Source organism: Melanerpes formicivorus, unplaced genomic scaffold (genome assembly GCF_026170545.1).
Source record: "Melanerpes formicivorus ecotype bairdi unplaced genomic scaffold, bMelFor1.0.p_v2 SCAF_2, whole genome shotgun sequence".
Classification (NCBI taxonomy): domain Eukaryota; kingdom Metazoa; phylum Chordata; class Aves; order Piciformes; family Picidae; genus Melanerpes; species Melanerpes formicivorus.
The window spans coordinates 9530873-9553421 of record NW_027142354.1 but is presented as its reverse complement, the minus strand read 5'-3'; the positions used below and the strand labels follow the sequence as shown (position 1 = coordinate 9553421).

At 42.8% G+C, this 22549-nt stretch overlaps 1 protein-coding gene across 5 annotated transcripts in view; it reads right to left on the bottom strand.

The window, feature by feature from the left end:
* The window catches only part of LOC137447070 (uncharacterized), a 35037-nt gene that overhangs the window by 11897 nt on the left and 591 nt on the right, over positions 1 to 22549 (bottom strand). The window contains exons 1-9 of one of the 5 annotated variants that reach the window (XM_068150302.1): positions 16577 to 17215; positions 13720 to 13839; positions 12686 to 12805; positions 10952 to 11071; positions 7798 to 7920; positions 6920 to 7002; positions 5562 to 5687; positions 4208 to 4253; positions 2600 to 2733 (exon numbers count right to left, since the gene is read on the bottom strand). In XM_068150302.1, the coding sequence (XP_068006403.1) occupies positions 2600 to 2733; positions 4208 to 4253; positions 5562 to 5687; positions 6920 to 7002; positions 7798 to 7920; positions 10952 to 11071; positions 12686 to 12805; positions 13720 to 13839; positions 16577 to 16802 (1098 nt within the window). In that variant the 5' untranslated portion in view covers positions 16803 to 17215. Of the gene's footprint in view, positions 1 to 2599; positions 2734 to 4207; positions 4254 to 5561; positions 5688 to 6919; positions 7003 to 7797; positions 7921 to 10951; positions 11072 to 12685; positions 12806 to 13719; positions 13840 to 16576; positions 17216 to 22549 lie in introns of those variants that run through there. The other 4 variants (XM_068150312.1, XM_068150337.1, XM_068150318.1 and 1 more) reach the window with 4 other exon arrangements.

The following is a 22549-nucleotide window of genomic DNA, read 5'->3' as shown; positions in this document are numbered from 1 at the left end:
CTGTCCTTGGGACAGCTGAATAAAATTCTCCCTGCAAGAGGGAAGTCTTCCAGCACTTGCTGGGAGTTGCTGTCAAAGCCTGGCCAAGGGATGGCAAAAAAAGGGGGTTTAAGCAGGGAGAGAAGCTCCTGTGAAGCATTCCTGGGGGGTTGCTTCATGGTAACGAAAGGGCAGATGAATTCTGCCCTATTGTATCCCGGGTAGTATTTGTAATAATTCAAGCATCACTTGACTTGGTTGTAAAGGTTAGCTTTGTTCAATGGTTTGTTTTCTAACAGCTGTTCCCATGGAGAAGACCTTCTTTCACTCATAGAGAATTCAGGCTGAGTTAGAGAAAGAAAAGCTTTGAAAAATAGGCCAGAAAAGGCATGGAGGTGGGAGGCAGCATATGAGTAAGGAGAGGTCAAACTCTTCTCAGAGTGCCCAGGGCTTGCTCACACAAAGCAGCCACACTCAGTAGTCAGGGACAGCCATGTTTGCTCACTAGAACAAAGTTTGTGGTGTAGATACTTCTCACTGAAGAATAAACCCCTAAAGGTGATGCTTTGCTTTCCAGCCTCCTGCTGCTCACCCTTTTCCCCCCATGAAGGATGGGCTGTTTCACTGCTGGGTAACAAGGCTGAGCTCTCAGTGCCTTTGTTCCCACTGATGCTGCACTGTGCCCTTTGTAGCTGGGCACTGGTGAAGACATGTTTCAGGATCAGGGAGAAAAGGAGTTGTGCTCAGAGAACAAAAAGTACAAATGGTGTTTGAGGGCAAGAAAAGCAAATGCAAGTGAGGACAATGTTCCAGGACAGTGCCTCATACCGAGTAACATTTTTATGTGCAAATAGCTTCCAGCTAAATTAGTGTATTTCAAGTTGCAAGCCTGTTGAGAGTAAATTGTGTTTTGATTACACGAGGCAGTTTGACAAGCAATGAGGACATTTGGTACTAAATGCAGCCAGCACAAAACCTAGGAAGCCACAGTGCCTTTGAAAAGCTCTGTGCTCTAGTTGCCGCTTCCCAGGCATTGAGCTTATTCATTTTTTCCATCATGTCCCAGACTTAGAGGAGGTGCAATTTGGTTCATACTGTGCTCTGTATGTGCAACTGAAATGCAAGGCACTGGGCTTCCAATACCCAGAGGAAATTTCAAACTAGACTTTGAGGGTATTTCACCTATGAGAAACACCTAAGCCCAGATGTGGTTACTCAGACTGTCTGTCACTAGTGCTTAAAGCAATGTGACAGGAAAAGTTCTCACGTTATTTTGCTTCATCTACTTGAACTCCATCTCACTTAAAAGGTTATTGTTAGCTTAAGACACCTATCAGAAACCTGTCATAGCCATGTTCCTAATTATGCCTTTAATTCCTGTAGGGGAAAAGCACATTTCAAAACAGTAATTTCTCATTTGCTACTTAGTGGTTTTGCTGTTTGATGTGGAGGATGAAAATACAGCAGGAGTGTCTGGTTTGTTTATTTACTGTAGTTTATTTCTAGTCAGACTTCTTCATGTATTTGCCCAGTGTTGCACTACTAGTGTTGGTGAATAGAATAGAATAGAATAGAATAGAATAGAATAGAATAGAATAGAATAGAATAGAATAGAATAGAATAGAATAGAATAGAATAGAATTAACCAGGTTGGAAGAGACCTTTGAGATCATAGAGTCCAACCTATCATCCCACACTATCTAATCAACTAAACCATGGCACCAAGCACCCCATCCTGTCTCTTCTAAATACCTCCAGTGATGGTGACTCCACCACCTCCCTGGGCAGCCCATTCCAATGGCCAATCACTCTTTCTATGAAGAATTTCTTCCTAACATCCAACCTAAACCTCCCCTGGTGCAGCTTGAGACATTACCCTGAATGTGGGCAAAAGAACTGTTCTGTGACTAAGGACATGAGGGGACACAGGAAAGTTCTAGTGAATTAGCTGTAGATAGATAAGGATTTGAAATTGTCTTAGCCCCCCTTGCTCTCTTGATCCTAAATCAGAAGGTGTTACATTTATGCAAATGTACTTTTGAACGGCTGTCCGCACAGGGTAGTAAAGTATTTTTGCATTTCACTTTGCACTGGTGCACTTTAATTCACTCTAAATTAGTTTCTCTGTTTTTCAGTGTGCAGGGAAATGTGTAGCTGAGGAACCACTTCCTCAGCTGCCCTCATGGTTACAGTCTCTCCTCACGCTTCGCCCTGTGTCCTGCCCTTGTACTCCCCCATCTGATGACCTACAGTCTGCAGATTGAGGGGACTGTAAGGAGTGCAGAGCAGTGTTTCTACATCCAAGGTATCTGACACCCATCTTCCCCTCTACCCTCCCCCTGGTCCTCTTACAGCCAATTTTGTTATCTGTGGGATCCTTGGGATTATTTGGATCCCACTCACCATAACAGATAGACTCCAGTAGTCAGTGACAGCATAGCTGCAGTAGCCCAGACTTTGCTATCTTGGGTGGAAGGCAGAAGGTTTGGGAAGTCTCACAGAGCCAGTTGGTCACTCTCAAAATGCATTTCTTATACAGTTTTGCCATTACAGAGCATTACACTAGGTGGTAGCCAGAACTACTCTTACCTCTCTGGGCTTGGGAAATGACCTCCCCTACCTGGTTGTGTGGGTGCTGGGACAGTATCCAGAGCAGAGCAACGGATGCATGACGCACATCCTCACTGCTAGATGCCAGGAGAGAGCGCAGCTTGGGCAGGACATCCTCAGCAACCATCTCGGCCTGGATGTCTGCTGATTTGGGAAAATGACCAAGGTCAAAAGGTTCAGGGCACCATGAAGAGAATTCAGGCCTCAACTAACATTTGCTTGTTCCTCACTGATGAAATTAGAGGGTACCTCCCCATCTCTGTGGGGTGGGGCAACACTGGATGTTTGGGTATAAAAATAAGCTTTGTTTTATGTTCTTTTGCCAAAAGATTAAAGTAGGCTTGAGAGCAGAATGTAGGTTTGGGGGCACCCTTCAGTTCGTGTCTGAACCTCAGCAAGAAGAAATGAGGGGAGTTTTCTGAGTCCTTCATTGGCATAAGGCCTAGGTAAGAGGGTGGTAGCTTCTACTGCACAGACGGAAAGAGCTCCTCAAGCAGCACCTATCTCACAGAGCCATAGTCAGCCAAGGAAGAGAGACAGAATAATAGAACAGAATAATAGAATATGAAACCAAGTTGGAAGAGACCTTCAAGATCATCGTGTCCGACCCATCAACCAATCCAACCCACCTAATCAACTAACCCATGGCACCAAGCACCCCATCAAGTCTCCTCCTGAACACCTCCAATGACGGCGACTCCACCACCTCCCCGGGCAGCCCATTCCAATGCCCTTCTCTGGACTCGTTCCAGCAAGTCAACATCCTTCCTAAACTGAGGGGCCCAGAACTGGGCACAGTACTTGACGTGCGGCCTAACCAGTGCAGCATACAGGGGCAGAATGACCAGATCAGGCAACCTGGCTGAATCCTTATGTCCTACTCGTCCCTGCAGCCCCATGAGCGCTTTTGGGTGCTAAAAGACAATTCCAGAGCAGCCAGCAGATGGAGCAGCAGCCTCAAAACGCCAAGCAGGTCGGCGCTTTTCAACTACGCCAGCGAGCAGCCCGGTAATTCCTTCACCCCTAGCTCCGCTATAATTGTGATTGCCTGAAAATTAAGCACTTCTACATTTTCTAGACGAACTTCTCTGCCCTGGACCCTCAGGCTCTAGTGCTGAGCATGCCAGTCCTCTGCTTTTATCCCCCAAGTATGCTGTTGAAACAGATCTTGGGCATTTAATAGGATAGATTTTTTTTCAAGAGTATGACAAATGCTTTGGAGAAAATTATATTTAATGATAGCTAGATTCATGCCCTGGGAGAAAGCAGATCCCCACTTCAGCAGAAATTTCAGGAGACATTCTATCCTAATCTGTTTTAATGCTTAGGATACATGTAAGGGAGAAAAACTTAATAATTTATTAAGTGCAAAGGCTCTGTGCATATGAAGACCTCTGATGTCTCTCTCACTGTGTCCAGATGCATCCCTTGCTACCTGGGAGCTCCAAGGCACATTTATGTAGTGTCTGTGCTGCACCCCTCTCTTCCCAATTAAAATGCAGAAAAGAAGGTCTCTCTTTGCTTTTACTACGAAGGGTTCCCAGCCCATTGTGCTCACTCTGAAAGGCAGAAAGAAGAGGAAACAGTGTGGTTTGTTTATTATCAAGACATTACTCACCACTTGTAGCCAAATTTCTTAGACAAACACATGCCTGGCTTGAAACCTGCTTATCCAAAACAGGGGCGGGGGGGGAGAACAAAAGAGATGGGGAGAAAGAGCTGTTTCAGTAGCGCATGTTCTTGCCTATTGCATACAATATCATAGTATCATAGTATCAGTCAGGGTTGGAAGGGACCACAAGGATCATCTAGTTCCAAGCCCCTGCCATGGGCAGGGACACCCCACACTAGATCAGGCTGGACAGAGCCTCATCCAGCCTGGTCTTATAAACCTCCAGGGACGGGGCCTCAACCACCTCCCTGGACAACCCATTCCAGGGCTTCAGCGCTCTCATGGTGAAGAGCCTCCTCCTCGCATCCAGCCTGAATCTCCCCACCTCCAGCTTCATTCCATTCCCCCTAGTCCTATCACTACCTGAGATCCTAAGAAGTCCCTCCCCAGCCTTCTTGTAGGCCCCCTTCAGATACTGGAAGGCCACAATTAGGTCACCTTGGAGCCTTCTCTTCTCCAGACTGAACAGCCCCAACTCCTTCAGTCTGTCCTCACAGGAGAGGTGCTCCAGCCCTCTGATCATCCTTGTGGCCCTTCTCTGGACACGTATAAACAATGCTATCAAGCTAACATATTATCTTCAGAGAACAAATTTTGGGCCATGACTGTTTTTTTCAAAGTTTTTGCTTCTTTTTTTTTTCAGCCTCTGCTAGTATCAGTCATCCTGTAGCTGATGAGGAAGAGCCCATGGCTTCAGATGCTAATTAATTCTAAAACATCAGGTAAGTTATAGGAAAGTGAAAGGAATTAATTCATGTCATTCACTTTACCTTTTTGTCACTTCATTCAATTTAAGGTTCCACCCTTTAAATCCTGAACTGTGGTTTATTGAAGTTTCTTTGGTGTGGCTCCCAACAAAGCCAATTTTTCAAGGTGGTGTTCTTTGAAAACATATAGTCACAGTTAAGGATACCAAAAAGGGGAAGGGGAAAAAAAAAAGGTAGCATAATAGATGCTCCAGATACCTTCCATTGCAGATGCAATGATCAAAGATAGTTGAGAGCCTGGACAGAGCATTTCACACATGTAGTTTCAAGTGTAAAAAATACAGCTCATTGTAGTTTAAAGAAAGTGTGCAGAGCTGTGGAATAACTTTGATGCTGTCCCCTCTCTTTGTCCATACATTAACTCTGTAGAACCTATGTATCTACGAATGCATCTGCCTTTTCTAATAGGAAAGATGTTGAATAGGGACATACACAGTAGATGAGCAGAACTGTGTAAGACTAAAACTGGAAGCCCAAGTTATAGCTCTACCCTGGTGCTAAGCCTTTACACAAAGAGAAAGCTATAGCGTTACCTTATCCACAGAAGAAGACAGGAGAGAGATGAGCGTATGCAGCAGGAATCTGTTGCTGGGTCTCAGCATGGCTTCATGGTGCTGAACATTGGCTGCCACATTGCTTAGTGCAACACAGCTGTAATACTGCAGAGAACAAAGAGAAAAGCAGAGAGAGGAGGTCACAGTGGTGACGTGTTGAAGAGAATAAAAATTAATTGGAGAACTGGTCAGATTTGGAGCTGATGACAGTAAAGTGCTGTTTCATATTAAAGGTGTTTTCTTAGGTAGATGTGGTAAGAGCCTAAGTTGGCTTCCTCTAGGAAAAGTGATGCAATCTGCTAGAGCTGCAACAGTGCCTGTGCTGTGTCACTGTATGTTGTACAAATCCACTAGGACTCTGGGCTTTTGGGAACATACTGTGCTCCTGCAGCAGCACTGCTGCTGGCACCACACCCAGGTCATCTGTGTCTACTCTATTATATGTTTACATGTACTTACTCAAGCTGAAAGTAGTCATTGCCTTAGTACACCAAGAGAACATTTTCAAAGGATTTAAACATCAATGCTAAGGAGGATTATACCTATAAGAGCATGTATTACTAGGGAGGTATAATTAGAAGAAACAGGTTGAGCTACAGAGAAGGAAACTTCAAGATGAATCTCAGAGAAGGCTGATGATGTTGAAACAGTTCGGAGAAAGCAATTCCAGAGGCTCTATCACTTCAGGCATTCAAAAGAAATCTCAACAGAGACAACAAAACCAATGGAGGGAACAATCCTGTACTACTCAAAGGACTCAGTGAATGAACTAGTGGATTTGAAGGTTTATGACTCTGATTCATAGCTTTTCATCTGCATACTTTTGAATGAGGACCAGCTCTCCATTCAGTATGCAGAATCACAAAGTGGTGTCTGTGGTAGGCATAAAATAGGAAGATTTCCCAGACGTTTACAAGAAGAACAAAAAAAAATATCTTTGAAGTTATGCCCTCTCAGAGCACTCAGTAAAATTGCTTGGAGTGAAAGATCAAAGTTAGGATTAAAAAAGCACCAGAGGAAGAGGCCTATCTGTATCTTGTCTGATGAGCTGAAAGACACAAGAAGGTAACAGTCTAACAATGGGGAGGGGTGTGATCTTGTGTGGGCTGGCAGGTGCACTTCTGCATCATAACCCTTCTCCAGTGGAGCTAGGCAAACTGTTTTGTATATGCATTATCTGACTGAGCTGAGTTTCACCAAGATGCTTTCACACGTTTTCCCACTTCTCTAGAGAAACCTTCCCTCCTCTCCATTTTTTCATTTCCACACGCTGTGGTTTCTGCTCTCCTTACAGTCACACTGTTACTATTTAAAAATCTGACTTGTTTGAGCCATACCTGAACTTCTGAGTCAGGAGAGTCCAGCAGCAAGGCAAGAACTGGCAGGGCTCCTTCTTTGCACAGGACCTGTTGGATTTTCTCTGGAAAAGAAAAGGAAAGGGAAAGGGGAAGGGAAAGGGAAAGGGAAAGGAAAAGGGAAAGGGAAAGGAAAGTATTGTTAGTGTATCTTTCCCCTTCCCTCCTCCTCCTCAGGAGGCACTATTCAAAAGGGATATGCACATCACTGGATTCTATAGAGTGGTGATGATGTCCAAATATATGTCAATCAGTGTGACTGGAGAGCAGGTATCTTCGAGCTTGTGCACTACAGCAGTTATGCTGACTGGGATAACGGTGTCATCTAGATAGGTGAGATTTAATGCTGGGGGGAGTTCAGAGCTAATGTGTGGTGGTGCATGTATTGGAAGACTGATTTTACTGCTTTTTTTTTTCTAAAGCTGTTGGCAGACATCCCAGGAGCCATTAATGCTTGGCCCATAATAGTTACATTTTGCATCTCCTAACATCAAGTTAGGGATGCAAGCCAAAACGTTCCAAGAGTTTGACCTTGCTGCATAACCTTCAGAGATTGCTTCAAAGTATCACTGAATGTGCTGGTAACCTTTTAGGCCAAGTTATTTCTTTAACCTTTTTTTTTTTTCTTTTTTGTTTTTAATATTTCTTTGATGATTTAAGTACTTGTCTATTAGCTCCTGAGGCTTGAAAATGAAGCCTTTCTACATCAGTATTCAACACAAAAAAAGGGTCTGTATGAGCTACAGAGCGTCTGAACAAAGCCTAAGCCTATGGTACCAACACGAATGCCATACGGAAAAGGAAACCATTTGGGAGCTTTTCTGGCAGCGTTTTGAGACAAACCATCAGTCAGCAGGTACCTGATTGTGTGAGGTTGAGAATAGCACCAACTGCATTCTGTTGGACTCTAGGATCGTAGGAATTGGCAAGAGACAGTAGGGGTGTAACTCCTCGAGCGGCACCAATAGCCTCTCGGTTGGACTCTGGAGAAAAGAAGCAGGGAAAGCAAAAAGAAGCTATTGCCACATCCTGTGAGCCTGGAGCAGGAAAACTAGCAGGACAAATGTCTTTGGTATCACAGTATCACGAAGGTTGGAAGAGACCTCAAAGATCAAGTCCAATCTGTCACCACAGACCTCATGACTAGACCATGGCACCAAGTGCCACGTCCAATCCCCTCTTGAACACCTCCAGGGATGGTGACTCCACCACCTCCCTGGGCAGCACATTCCAATGGCTAATGACTCTTTCAGTGAAGAACTTTCTCCTCACCATGAGCCTAAACTTCCCCTGGTGCATCTTGAGGCTGTGTCCTCTTGTTCTGGTGCTGGTTGCCTGGGAGAAGAGACCAATCCCTTCCTGCCTACAACCTCCCTTCAGGTAGTTGTAGAGAGCAATGAGGTCTGCCCTGAGCCTCATGCTGATATTGGAACAAATTGACATTCAAATCTTTTCATATGAAAGGGTTTGTTTGCTGCTTAAATGTTTTTGGGTTTTTTCTTTGTTTTTTGGTTGGTGGTTTGGGGGTTTGGGTTTTTTTTTTGCTATATACTGCAGCTGGTAAATGCCACACAATCCAGTTTATGTGTAACTTGCAGACATACTGCTGAATAGCTACACTTAGTACCAAGGCTTGCATGTCTATTGCAGCAGAATTAAGACACATTACCATTCTGGGATTTAGAATTTCAGTCACCTTAAAGATATCTAAGGTTCTTCCTAACTGGTTGTGCTTCCATATTTATCTTTTAAAATCACTCTAAAGCATGAGTGGCTTGCTTAAAGGACACGACTGAACAGTGTATTTTTCCCAAGCAAACCCTTTAAATAACAAGAATCTGTGAGCTAAAAATAAAATAAACTCTAGAGAACTGGCTCTTGCTTTAGTCTCATTGCTGTAGTAGCTAAATATACTCTGAAAAAGAAATTTATGGATTCAGTCCATCTGAATCCTAGTGAAACTGGGACAGAGATCCTCAACACTGATCAAAACCCAGGCAGCAACCTACCTCTCTGTCCAGCAGCTGCCTTCCTATCCAGACTGAAAACATCCTGAGTGCTTAATTTGAACTATTTATGCTCAGAAGTACACTGGCACTTAAGGGAGTGTGCAAAGGCACTAGGTGACCACCCCAGACAGGGAATGAAGGTAGGTTAGATCAGGAGTGGCTGCAGGTTCTTTATACCCTGGACTAAAGCCAGACACATCTAAAAGGGCCAGAGGGCCTTCAAGTCTGAGAAACATCCTTAGGTGCTCAAAGAAGTTGCTTTCTCCATGGGCTGCTTGAAACAGGAGAAGGGATGTTTCTCTGTAGATCTTTAGGGTGTAACTTCACCAACCACACACAAAGAAAGTCTTTCTAGTGCCAGGTACCTAATATTTTAGTGATGCCATGCCTAATTTAGACATTTAAGTGAGGCAACTTACATTGCTCAAAGTAATGTAGACTATGGAGCTCTTAATCTGGCTGTAATAACATGCAAATAATTTTCAAAGGGAAAGGTGTTTTTAAATCTGCAAATAAATAAATGAACAGTGGAATGAAATTAAAATCAGCACTTTTATGTAGTTGAATCCTGTTTATCCACTCTCCCTTTGCTACATAAATACTCAAGTGAGAAAGTAACACTTTCACCATGCTTCTCGCAGCCTCCTGGGACATCTGATTGCAACTTCCCATGCTGGAGAGGGAAGTAAGTAGAATAAGCAGTACAGGGAGGGAAATAAATGTTATTCATAGCTGTTATACAGGCTTTGCACAATTTGCACAGTGGAAGAACACATCTAAAGCAAAAGGTAGAATAAGCCAGACTAACCTGTTAACCTTTCTTTTGATGACTGTAGTTGAGCTTATCTGTCTGGATGCCAAGAAAATATCTATATCGTGATATATGCATAGTTATACAAGAGAAGTTAGTGACAAATAGGTAAAGAACTAACTAAAAGCAAGCTGGCAACAAGTTGTGTGAATGGGAAATACCATCTGGAAGGAGGCTACAAGTGAAGTTCCACAAGAACCAGTCTGTAATTGGTTTTAAACCAGGAAGTTAATACAAAGGTGTGAGTGGAGCACTGTGAATGTGGTGGAGGAGTGGAGTATTTTACAAGTAACAGACAAGCTAGGAAGACTGAAGCAACACAAACAGAATGAAACCTTACAGTACAAAATGCAGAGATGTACACTTGGAAACATTTGTTGCAGACCCTTTAATAGTTGGTGTCTTTTGGAAATACAGAGGAGGAGAAAGTCTAAGTGATTGAGTCAGCTGCAGAATGGCAACAGCACTATGATGCAATCACAAACAAACCCCAGGAGTGATAGATGTACCACGAAATGCATTTCCCTGGATGCCACGATGAAAGACACAGGTGAGACCCCAGCTGAAATACTGCACATTTCTGGTGATTTCTCCTTCAGAAGAGATCAGTTTAAAATGGAATTGTTGCAGCATTTGTGTACATTTTGGGATTGTAACAATGCCTGACAGCAGATAAAATTGCTATGTTTCATTTCTGGAACATATAATTCACACCCAGAAGGGCTATGAACATGAATGGAGAGCCTTGCTTACAAGAGGAGCCTTAATTAAGCCTGGCTTATTCAGTCTAGTGAAACGAAGGAGCCTCATTGGCACAGACATCAGAGAGACAGAACCACTGAAGCAAAAGCCAGTGTAGAGGCTAATAAGCTGGTCACAAATATACTTAGGTTGGAAATCAGGAAAAGGGTTGTAATCAGAAAAGAATGAAGGTCAGAAAAACTGAGAAAAAAATCTTAACTGGAATCCCAAGGGGTTAAATTTATAATGTGGGAATGTCAAAATTTGCTGCTGCATTTTATGACTCCTACACCAATTATATGTCGTTTTAACCTTGAAATATGAGGTAAGAGTTGGATTAATACACTGCAGAGTGAAGTAAGGAGAGTCACTGACTGTTTTGCTATTGTTATTTGCTATTAGGTTTTGATCTCCCCATTTCAAGAGGATAAAGAGAAAGAACAGCACACTCACCTGAAACAGCCAAAGTCATGATGCAGGCACAGGAATTACATTGGACAGTGGGATCCTCTGACTCAAGCAGATCGAGAATTGGCTCAAGCAGACCCATCTGGACAACTAATTCTTTATCAACTATTCATAAAGTCAAGAAAAAGTGGACAAACAGAAAAGCAAACATGAATGCATTTGTCAAAGAATATATCCTCTCTGGAGATTTTCAAGACCCTCTGCATGTGCTCCTGTGTGATCTGCTACAGGTGATCCTGCTCTGGCAGCGGGGTTGGACTGGATGATCTTTCAAGGTCCTTTTCAGCCCCTAACATTCTGTGATTCTGTGATCTCCCTTTGACTGCTTTGAGGTCTATATTATCATTATACAAAACAGACCTAAGATGGAAGCAGCCTGAAAGGCACCCACAGTCCCTAGCACGGTTTGCTTAATTCCTCTTCAGACTCATGAAAGACCCTAAGAGATGTTCACAGCTTCTAGTTCAGAAGGTCCCATATATTTCTGCAAGCAATTCTGTTTTCAAACACAAAGTTCACTTTGGAAAGTGCAACTGCAGCTAGATGTCCAATAGGTCCACAATTTACTCAGCCCTCTCATTTTTCTCTTCAACAATATCCTTTACATTTTTCTTTTATTTTTTTATTCACTTGTAAATAGTGATGTGATCTTATTTGCAGTAAGATCCTTAAAGAAAAAAAAAAAAGGCAAAAAGCCATCTTCATTGAAGACTGACCCTGTCTTCTGCTATTACTGGATAGTGAGATGGAATACCTGTTGTGGCCCAGGTGCCTGGGCATAGACCAGAATAGCATAGACCAGAATAAAATAGGTTGGAAAAGACCTTTGAGATCATTGAGTCCAACCTATCACCCAACACTATCTGATCAACTGAACCATAATAATAGAATAGAATAAACCAGGTTGGAAGAGACCTTCAAGATCGTCACGTCCAACCTATCAACCAATCCAACCCACCTAAACAACTAACCCATGGCACCAAGCACCCCATCAAGTCTCCTCCTGAACACCTCCAGTGATGGGGACTCCACCACCTCCTTGGGCAGCCCATTCCAATGGGCAATCACTCTCTCTGTATAGAACTTCTTCCTGACATCCAGCCTAAACCTCCCCTGGCGCAGTGGATGCAACAAAGACTAGGTCAGTGAGGCATGGGAAGTTTCTGCCCTGTCTATCAATATAAACTTTATTGGGAAGTTTTTCATCTGCAGCTCCCAGATCCTATCTCAATTGCATTTGCTCTGTTAGCTACAGAAGAAAATCAATTCCTTTAAGCATTTTAATGAATTTTTTTTTTTAATCTGCAAGCAATGCAAGAGCAAGGTCCAGGTAATAAATAACAAGAAAATGAGAACTGTCTGATTATCAGCTGTGTGTGTTGTTGAAAGGGTAAGTGGTGGGCTCTTGATCCAAGAATGAGAATAGTATAAGCTTTTCCCACACTAGCCTGGGAATAATTTATCAGCCTTTGTACACAGATCCAAGATCTCTTGCTACATAATATAATCTAGCTGCAGGGAAGTGATATACCCTGGTGTCAGCAGAATCTATGATGTGGCTTGCAGACAGAAACATATTCACACCTCTCCTGTTAGGAACACAAAAACCCTGAATTTGGATTTGTGTAGATCTGGATGTTCAGATGTGTCCTCCCTTGTCTCAGCCTCGCTGAAGAGATACTTTTTCACCTGAAGAGAGATGCATTGTTAATTGCTTACCATTTCCTTCCAGCAAGAAGTTGACAAGGGACAAAGAAGACATTTGCTGCACCTCCAGGTCAGCAGATCGTAACAAAGCATAGAAGGGTTCCAGATGCTCCACAGGCAGGGGGATGTTCACTGCAGGAATAACAGGAAAAATTCAGGAGTCTCATTGCTCACATTTTTCTCCCGATGGTCTTAAGCCTCAGGTGCTACCATACATAGGCTGAGCAGTATTCCTCTTCATTTAAATTCCAATGCTACCAGCGAAACAGGGCAAGTTTCCTGAAAAGGCTTTGAATAATCAACTACTTAAAAACATCAGAGAAAGGGAGCAATGTGACTTGCTACCAAACAGGTCATTCGGCCTCATAGCAGGTCCTGAAGACATGGTTATGTGCCCTTTTTAGCCAGAAAAAAAGACATAGGATAAAGCTATCAAGCTAAACGGCAGAATATTCTTCTTGAAGTAATTTTAAACCAAACAAACAGATAAATAAATCACAGCCTGCTTGTCACTTGAATTTCTACCTTTTTGTAGGACCCAAACTCGCTGCAACCTTATTTGGCCTGTCTAGGCTGACTTCTAACCATTACTAATTACCCCAGGAGTCTTGTGTTCCCACAGAATAGTAGAAGCCAAGAAGAATCTTCCCTGCATAAAGTTTCCACTATAATCTGGCCCCCATGGCTTTGTCCTCTTCCAAAAGTGATATAAAATAAAACCCTAAACAATCACCACCTCCCATTCCTTCCACCACAGTTTTGACTGCGTTGCTCTCGGGAGATTCAGTATACATTGACTTTAACTACTCTGGGCTCTGCCAAGATTTCCCCAGAAGTTTAGAATTGCATAAATGACAGTCTCATGAGAGGCATCTCCTCATAGCAAAAATCCAGAATAAAACATGGCAATGACAGCATTTCCATTCTCCTTAGCAAACAACACAGCATCAAAGGAGGACTTTGGTTAATGGATCAAAGGGAATTTCACAGTTGGAAAGAATACTTATAATTATGTGAAAATTTTCTCATGCACTGATATAACTTACTGTGCTGACTCATATGCAGGTAATAGAGGGCAGCAGACTGCTGTAAACCTGGGTTTTCTGAAAAGGCTAAGGTCCTCAAAGCTTCCAGAGGGTCCTTCCCAAGTGGTGACATTTCAAAACCTGAAGAGGTACAATGACAGCACAGACTCAATTACACCTGAAATGGGTTAGTTTACAAAAAGAAATTAAACCAACCCAAACACTTAAGGATTTTTTTGCACTGCAACAGCTCCATACAGCCCATGTATCCTTGTTCATGTTTCTGTGAACAATACATGAATCTGGAATAACCTGTCCTTGGCCATGCCTCTTGTGAAGCTCACAAACCTAGCAGTTGGAAGCAAGACAAATTATAACCTTTAGACATTTTTATGCTATCCAATATAAATGCAGGAGTTCTTGTTCTCTAAAAGTATCTTTTTCCTGCATCACAGAAGAGCTTTCTTAAAATATCTCTACTGACCATAGTGCTTATAGTTATGAGCTATAGAAAGAGTACATATTTTTTAACTTTACTACATTTTAAGTTTACTTTGTTTCCTCTCCTGGGTATTACAACAAAGGATTTCAGAGAACAGAAACATGGATTGCAAATGGGCTTGCCTCAGGCTGAAATGTCTAACATTCTACCTGGTCTTGAGTGTGATAGTTCCACTATGAATAAACCAGATGTTCAGCAATAGCCATCAGGCAATGGCAGCCATGCATGACTTCTGTAAGGCACTGCATAATGTAATCATAATGTGTGGAATGGAGCAGCAGAGAGGAAAAATCAAAAGGGGGATGGGCCTTGAACCTCTGCTCAACAGTATAAACAGTTGAAAAGGTAACACAGTATAAACTGACCAGTGGAGCAACAGTTTTAAGATCCGCTTTCAGACAACAGATTAAAGCAGTGCATGAAGGATTTAAATACCTTGTGAACAAAATCTAGCTTCCCACAGGATAAACAAATATGAGGGATGCAAAGGATGTGAGAGCTCAAGCCCCAGTGCAAAACTCAGCCAATATCTCAAGTCATTATTAGAAGCTGCTGACATGTCAAGAGTGGCAAACTCCAACTTCAAGGATCAGATAAGTATGCTTCACAAAACTAGTTCATAGAAATTTAGTTTAATAATTAACAATAGACACAGTGAGAAGGACTAGCCAGTGCATGCAAGGTTTAGTTCCTTACATACTGACTGTATCAATCTCCCACAAATCTGTGCATTCTTGTTTCAGAGGATGATAAAGCAGAAGCCACTCAGAATCTTCACCTGCTTATAACACCAAGCATTTGCTGCCCTAGCTAATAGCTGAGTACGACATTTAACCATGAGGTCTCTCCTTGCTCCCAAATAGTCCAAATGTTGGCTTCCTTCTTATTACAATTCGTCCAGAACTGAGGATGGGCTTGCTCCATCTTGCAATTAAATACACAGGTGAGTGTAAGAGGGATGTGTCTTGATACTCTTTGTGAGGCTTCCCTGCCTCCAGCTATCTTGGCATCAGGACTTGGCCACTCAAGCAATTATCCTTGGTTGTTCTTCTTGGCTGCTGTGTATGTCCTATCACAGACATTGTGTCTGCCCTGACAGCACACACTGCTATCTGCATACTGGCATACTGCTGTCACAGAAGCTCTGGACTCCCTCCTGCTGCACCTCAGGTCCTGAGGATCCAAGACAGATCAGCCTTTTGAAGACTCATCTGAGAGAAGAAACATACACTTAGGTTTTTCAGGAAGCACTAGTGCAGCAGCAAAGGGCAGTTCTGGCTTCAGCACTTTTCCAGATCATCTTTTCACTGCACTTGATGCATCAACTGAGCTGAGATACTGCCAACACAACCTAGCTGATTCACTGATGTTCGTAACAACTGGCATCACAGTGATTATTCCAAAGGCTGTTTCATGACAGATCATTTAAAACAGCATTAACTGTGTCACACCAAGGAAAAATGTCTCTCCAGGTCCCCCTTACAAAATGTTCTTTTGTCCCCAAAAAGGTAAGGTCAGAAATAGTTTGTGTTCCACACCCTTCACAAAATAAAAACAGAAGAATATGCAATTTTGTGTAGTAGCTTTAGCCCAAGGTTGTTAAAACAATATACTGGATTAGCTGTGAGACAAAGCAAACCCAAACAAGCTACCAATCCTGCCTAAGCTTGAGACAAGGCATGTTTTCAGGTTGGACAACTGACTACAGTGACTAGGACAGGAGAGGATATCACAGATAAACCAGGATTAGTCAGGCAGCCTGTAAAGCAGAGGAGATATACAAAGAGCTACAGATCTACTTTAATTCAAGAAGAATCCCATAACTGTTTTAAAGCCTTGTGACTAAAGTGTTTGCACAAAAGCACTTAGGCAAGCTAGCTGCTTGGAAGCCTGGGAACTCAAGGGTGTTTGTCTCTGAGTGACTTTGGCCATCCCTATGTACAATGCACTCCCAGCGCAAGCCGAGGTGTTCTGCAGCCAGCTGACATGGATGTGCACAACTCACCCACGAGCACACAGTGATTTGCCTGCTCACAGCTTGGCACTCCAGTAGGACCCAGTGTTGGTACAGGCTGTTTCCAACTTTGTTCCTTCAGAAATTGGCTTTAAAAAAATAATTTTAATTACAAGAAAGACTCACTGTTATGAAACACACTTACATGGGTCATGTATTAATGGTGGTGGCAGAGCAAGAAAGTGCCTATTTCCACCTAGATCCAATTGTGACACCACTTGAGCCCTCGGTGCCCTGTACACGAAGAAAATGCTTTGTAGCATGCCACAACAGTTCAGTCATCAATCTGTTTTCAAGGCGCAAAATAAATTCCCTTTGTTTTTCAAGACCCTTTAGGGGACAAAAAAAAAAAGCCTTCTTACCTGTTTCGATATGCTGCAGAAACTCCTGCACTGTCACCCTCTCATGAGGCTGCAGGATGGGCTTGTAGAGCTGTCTGGTTTTAGAGCTGCTTTGTTTTAAGCAGGAGCATTTTATTATCAGAGTTAAGAATTCCTTGATGCCATGCACCAAGCTGGAGGACATCCTCTGAACAAAGGCCATGAAGTCACACAACAGCTGCATGCATCGTCCGCACAGTTGACCCATTCTCGTTTCAACAGAAGCAAACCCAAGATGACAAGGAATAAGGTGGAAAGAAAAGTTTCTTCTCAGCTTCAATGATCCTATGAAAACTTGTCCACTTCTGCACTAATATGCTCCTGAATGTTTATCCTGTCTTAAAGGTGTTAAGACTACACCGTGTGCAGCTGCTGTAAAGCAGACAAGCTTCTGGATGCAAGAAGCTACATTGCACAACGAGGCTGGTTTCTGCAGACATCCCAGGGTCTAAAAAATATTATTTAAAAGGCTTGACTGTAGCCACATTTAGACACCCTCTCTTTGCTTGAAGAAAAATAAAATGGTGTCCTATACACATTTTGTGGAGAACAAACAGAGCTTAACTCCGGGAGCATCCACCAAAGCCTTCATGAGGCTAGAAGAGCTCTGGGATAATGGAAAAGCCAACCTCAGTTTTTGTAAGGCAGCTTTCCACATGAAAGGTAGGCACCACCTTGTTTGCATGTGTACAAGCTGCAGCTGCCAATGAGAGAGGAAGAGCAGGAAGGAAAAAAAAGAAGCACACAAACGTGTTTTTCCAGTTTTCGCTGAAGCATAGACCAGAACAAAAGTCCCGTTGGGCAAACAGCTCACTACTCAACCAAGTGAGACTTTGCAAGCCAGCAAGAAGAGAAAAGTGAAGGAAAACAAAATAAAATTGAAAACAAACAAACAAAAACAAAACCATAGAGTGGTTTCAAACTACATTTTCTTAATTCACCAGCCTGAAGCATGTGCCCACCCTTAGCTGACCAGTTTTACAAATTACCTCATTCTAATTAAATATAGAATGAAATTACACCTGTAATATTCTTGAGGTTTCCAGTAAAATCTGGTTTGATTCAAGATCACTCTCATTAGGGAACCAGTAGCTACTGGCCTGCTAAGTGTTCACTTTTATTAACTTTTTTTAAGCTTTATCTGTGGATTTGAGGCATTTATTCTAACTTCCATCTGATGCATTTATTGGTAAGTTTTAGCTTCACTCTCCTTTAACAGATCTTAAGTTTCTACATAAATTGTGTTTGAAAATCAATTCTTTGTTCTGCACACATCTCCAAACACTGATGAATAGCATCATCCAAGTCTAACTGGTCTGTCAAGTTACCACCATTTCTTTATTTACATGTGATCCAATTTTCCTAAACACAAATACCATGTGGCACAAATAAACCTGTCTACACCTGTACACCAAAAGGAGTGAGCAACCTCTATGGCACAACACAATCCGTTACAAAGAATCAAGATTTCTGGCTACTTCCACCACCAGCTCTGCAAGCCCATTCAGTTCTGATCTCTCTCTGTTATCAACAGCAAGGCTAACATTACTGTTCTCTCAGTGTATTTATGGATCCTGTCAGTAGGGATCTTCTAAAGTATAAAGAACACATTATCAAGTACTGCTTCTGCCACCACTCGCTCTTCACCTTTTCTTGTGATCTTCCACCCTTCAGATTCTGTCCTGAAAGCAGTGAGGTGGCCAGCAGGAGCAGGGAGGTCATTGTGCCCCTGTACTCTGCTTTGGTTAGGCTGCACCTTGAGTACTGTGTCCAGTTCTGGGTCCCTCAGTTTAAGAAGGACATCGAGACACTTGAACGTGTCCAGAGAAGGGCAACAAGGCTGGGGAGAGGCCTTGAACACAAGCCCTATGAGGAGAGGCTGAGGGAGCTGGGATTGTTTAGCCTGGAGAAGAGGAGGCTCAGGGGTGACCTCATTGCCCTCTACAACTACCTGAGGGGTGGTTGTAGCCAGGAAGGGGTTGGTCTCTTCTCCCAGGCAACCAGCACCAGAACAAGGGGACACAGTCACAAGCTGCGCCAGGGGAGGTTTAGACTCGAGGTGAGGAGGAAGTTCTTCACCGAGCGAGTCGTTCATCATTGGAATGGGCTGCCCAGGTTGGTGTTTGAGTCATCAACCCTGGAGGCGTTTAAGGGGAGATTGGACGTGGCACTTGGTGCCATGGTCTAGTCATGGGGTCTGTGTTGATAGGTTGGACTCGATGATCCTCGAGGTCCTTTCCAACCTAAGTTATACTGTGATACTGTGTGATACTGTGATCCCTGGGAATCCATCCCATCCACCTTGTGAGTCTTGCTCTATCCTGCCTACAGAACTGCACAGTTTAATTTTTGTGAGATTTTTAATATGGTAGTTTGAACTGTACTGCACTAAGATGAGTTAAAAATGGGACTGTTTCAACAAGACACTGGTAAGCAATGAGTGAATATCTGTAACATATTCTTACTAAGCATTTTAAAAAGTATTACAGATGTTAAAACAGCTTTCTAATGTATCTAGAAGGAAGATATTCCCCAAATGGTTTAAAAACAAGTTTCAGAGGTGCTGAACTCATGTAACTCCATCTGAAATAAATGGGTGTTAAAGAACACCCATTGTGGTGGTGAATGGTTAAAGAACACCATTGTGGTGGTGAATGGTGCCACATCCAGCTGGCGGCCAGTCACCAGTGGTGTCCCCCAGGGATCAGTGCTGGGCCCTGTCCTCTTCAACATCTTCATCGATGATCTGGATGAGGGGGTAGAGTCAGTCATCAGCAAGTTTGCAGATGACACCAAGTTAGGAGCAGATGTTAGTCAGTTAGAGGGTGGAAAGGCTCTGCAGAGGGACCTCGACTGACTGGACAGGTGGGCAGAGTCCAATGGGATGGCATTCAACAAGTCCAAGTGCCGAGTGCTGCACTTTGGCTACGGCAATCCCATGCAGAGCTATAGGCTGGGGTCGGAGTGGCTGGAGAGCTGCCAAAGAGAGAGGGACCTGGGGGTGCTGATCGACAGCCACCTGAATATGAGCCAGCAGTGTGCCCAGGTGGCCAGGAGGGCCAATGGCATCCTGGCCTGCATTAGGAATAGTGTGGCCAGCAGGAGCAGGGAGGTCATTGTGCCACTGTACTCTGCTTTGGTTAGGCCGCACCTTGAGTCCTGTGTCCAGTTCTGGGCCCCTCAGTTTAAGAAGGACATCGAAACACTTGAGCGTGTCCAGAGAAGGGCAACAAGGCTGGTGAGAGGCCTTGAACACAAGCCCTATGAGGAGAGGCTGAGGGAGCTGGGATTGTTTAGCCTGGAGAAGAGGAGGCTCAGGGGTGACCTCATTGCCCTCTACAACTACCTGAAAGGTGGTTGTAGCCAGGAAGGGGTTGGCCTCTTCTCCCAGGCAACCAGCACCAGAACAAGGGGTCACAGTCTCAAGCTGCGCCAGGGGAGGTTTAGACTCGAGGTGAGGAGGAAGTTCTTCACCGAGCGAGTCATTCGTCATTGGAATGGGTTGCCCAGGGAGGTGGTTGAGTCATCGACCCTGGAGGCGTTCAAGGGGAGATTGGACGTGGCACTTGGTGCCATGGTCTAGTCATGGGGTCTGTGTTGATAGGTTGGACTCGATGATCCTCGAGGTCCTTTCCAACCTAAGTGATACTGTGTGATACTGTGAAATGCACCACACCTGAAAACTAGGCTAGTTTGCCCAAAGGTATAAAACCCACGTGTCCCAATGCCTACTTTGATGACTCTGTCACCAAATCATTCTTTGACTTGAAAGGACTACTTGATAGAGTAGATGGCTGCTGTAAAGGGAAAGGTGCAGCCATAAACGAAATTAGTTTAATGACCTAGATATTTCCTTGTCTGACTGAACAAAATGTCAGTTGAAGATTGCAGAAATAGGAGGAAAATTACTAGTAATGTTAACTATTTCGATTTTATTCTTCTAAAGAACATGTTCAAAATATTAGAAGCCCCATGCTGTATATCCTGGGGTTTTTTGTTTCCCAAAGGATAAAAAACAAACCCAACCAAAAGTTCCTTTGTAAACTCTTAACAAAAAATAATCTTGAAAATATTTCTGTTTAGTTGCATGCAAAAGACACCCCAAGTAGTAACCTTACTGCATGCAGACCATTTGGAATTCTGCATAAAATTCATTTGGAAGTTTAAATCTATTTGCCAAATACTAGGTGGATGCTGCAGCTAAACAGTGCTTTCGACAAAGAGCTTCCAGTGGTCTAGCATTTTATCTGCTGTGCTGATTCTCCACACAGAACTTTGCCTTTGGGCACAGTCCCATAGGCATTCAACACTTTCAGTAGGTTAAGTTTTTAACTAAGAGGAGAAGATCTAAAAACCTTTATTTATCACCAAATTAATCCACTGTTTTACTTGTATAGCATACCACTGCTTAAACCACTCCTTGGTAATAGTGGCTTATTTTACCTAGTCCTTTATCTAGTTTGCAATGATGCAAAACTTTGGATTGCTTAAAAATTGACTGGCACTGAAGAGATGTACACAGATACTCTTTATACTCCTCTTTGATATATAACCCTAAGGGCTCTGCATTCTAACAGTCCCCAAAAAACCTTCAGGCTGTGACATGAAATATTGGAAAAATGGGTCAACATCTTTATCTGAGCTATAGTAGCAAATGCTTCCCTCATCCAGGAAGAAAATGATAGCTCCAGGTTCTGGATTTTAGAAATTATGTTATCACTGTGATTTTAATCAGTGGAAAAAGGATTCTGGGGCAGTGTAGGAGGGAGGCAAGGACTGAGAACATACGGAGTCTAATTTGACTCGAGTGCCAGTCAAGGAAGAAAATAGATACCTACAGGAATGTTTTAACAGCAGTAACTTGAAGAATATAGTCATGTTTATCAAGAATCCACAATAGAAAAAAAACAAAGGAAAAGAGAACTAATTAAATTCACATTTTATGAATTTGTCCCATGTAATATTTCTTTTTTATTACACCCTTTCTTTAACACGTGTTTCTTTCACTCTCTTTTCTCACCCTTCTATTCAGGGGTGAGAAAAACACTGTAGGGTTTATAAAGCTGTGTGATGATGGCTGTACATTACTGCTGTGTTAGCAGCAGATTTGGTTGAAAAAGGTGATAGCTCCCGTAACGCCTAACAGATCTTTATTGCCCCCTTACCTGCAGTTAAGGCCTCTTCACTAGTGTTAATTCAGCGCAATTGCACTGCTTCAAAATACAACAAAACCCAATCGACAAACAACAGGGCTTAAGTTCTTATACTGCATCTGCTACTGATAGAACAGTAAAATAAAATCAGGAATTAGAAAAAAATGGTTGAGGAAGCAAAACAGTTCTAAACCCTGATGTGTGCAACTTACATTACCAGTGAACTCTTTAAAATGTATATCTATCTATATATATATATATATACACACACACATATATGTATCAGGGAGGTGATGGAGTCACCATCACTGGAGGTGTTTAGGAAGAGAATTGATGGGGTGCTTGGTGCCACGGTTTAGTTGATTAGATAGTGTTGGATGGTAGGTTGGACTCCATGATCTCAAAGGTCTCTTCCAACCTGGTTAATTCTAGTCTAGTCTAGTCTATTCTAGACAATATATATTATATAATACAACACAAATATATAGAGGTATATATCTTATACATATATGTATCTTTTAAACATGTGTGTGTGTATATATATTTATGTATATATTCACAAGATTTCATGAGGAATTAAGGCTGAACAGAAACAGACGATAATCATTTACACTGTGAGAAAAACTGGTATGAGGACTTGATAGAGCCAGATTTGTGAGAAAAAACTGCCAGGGGTTACTTCATTGCTTAGCTAGGCAGAGCTAGCTTTGTTTGCATTCCTTGCAACTTCTGTAAATAAAATTGCACTCACTGAACCAAATTCCTTGGCTGAGGTATTTGCTCATCCTCATTCAGAGGGACA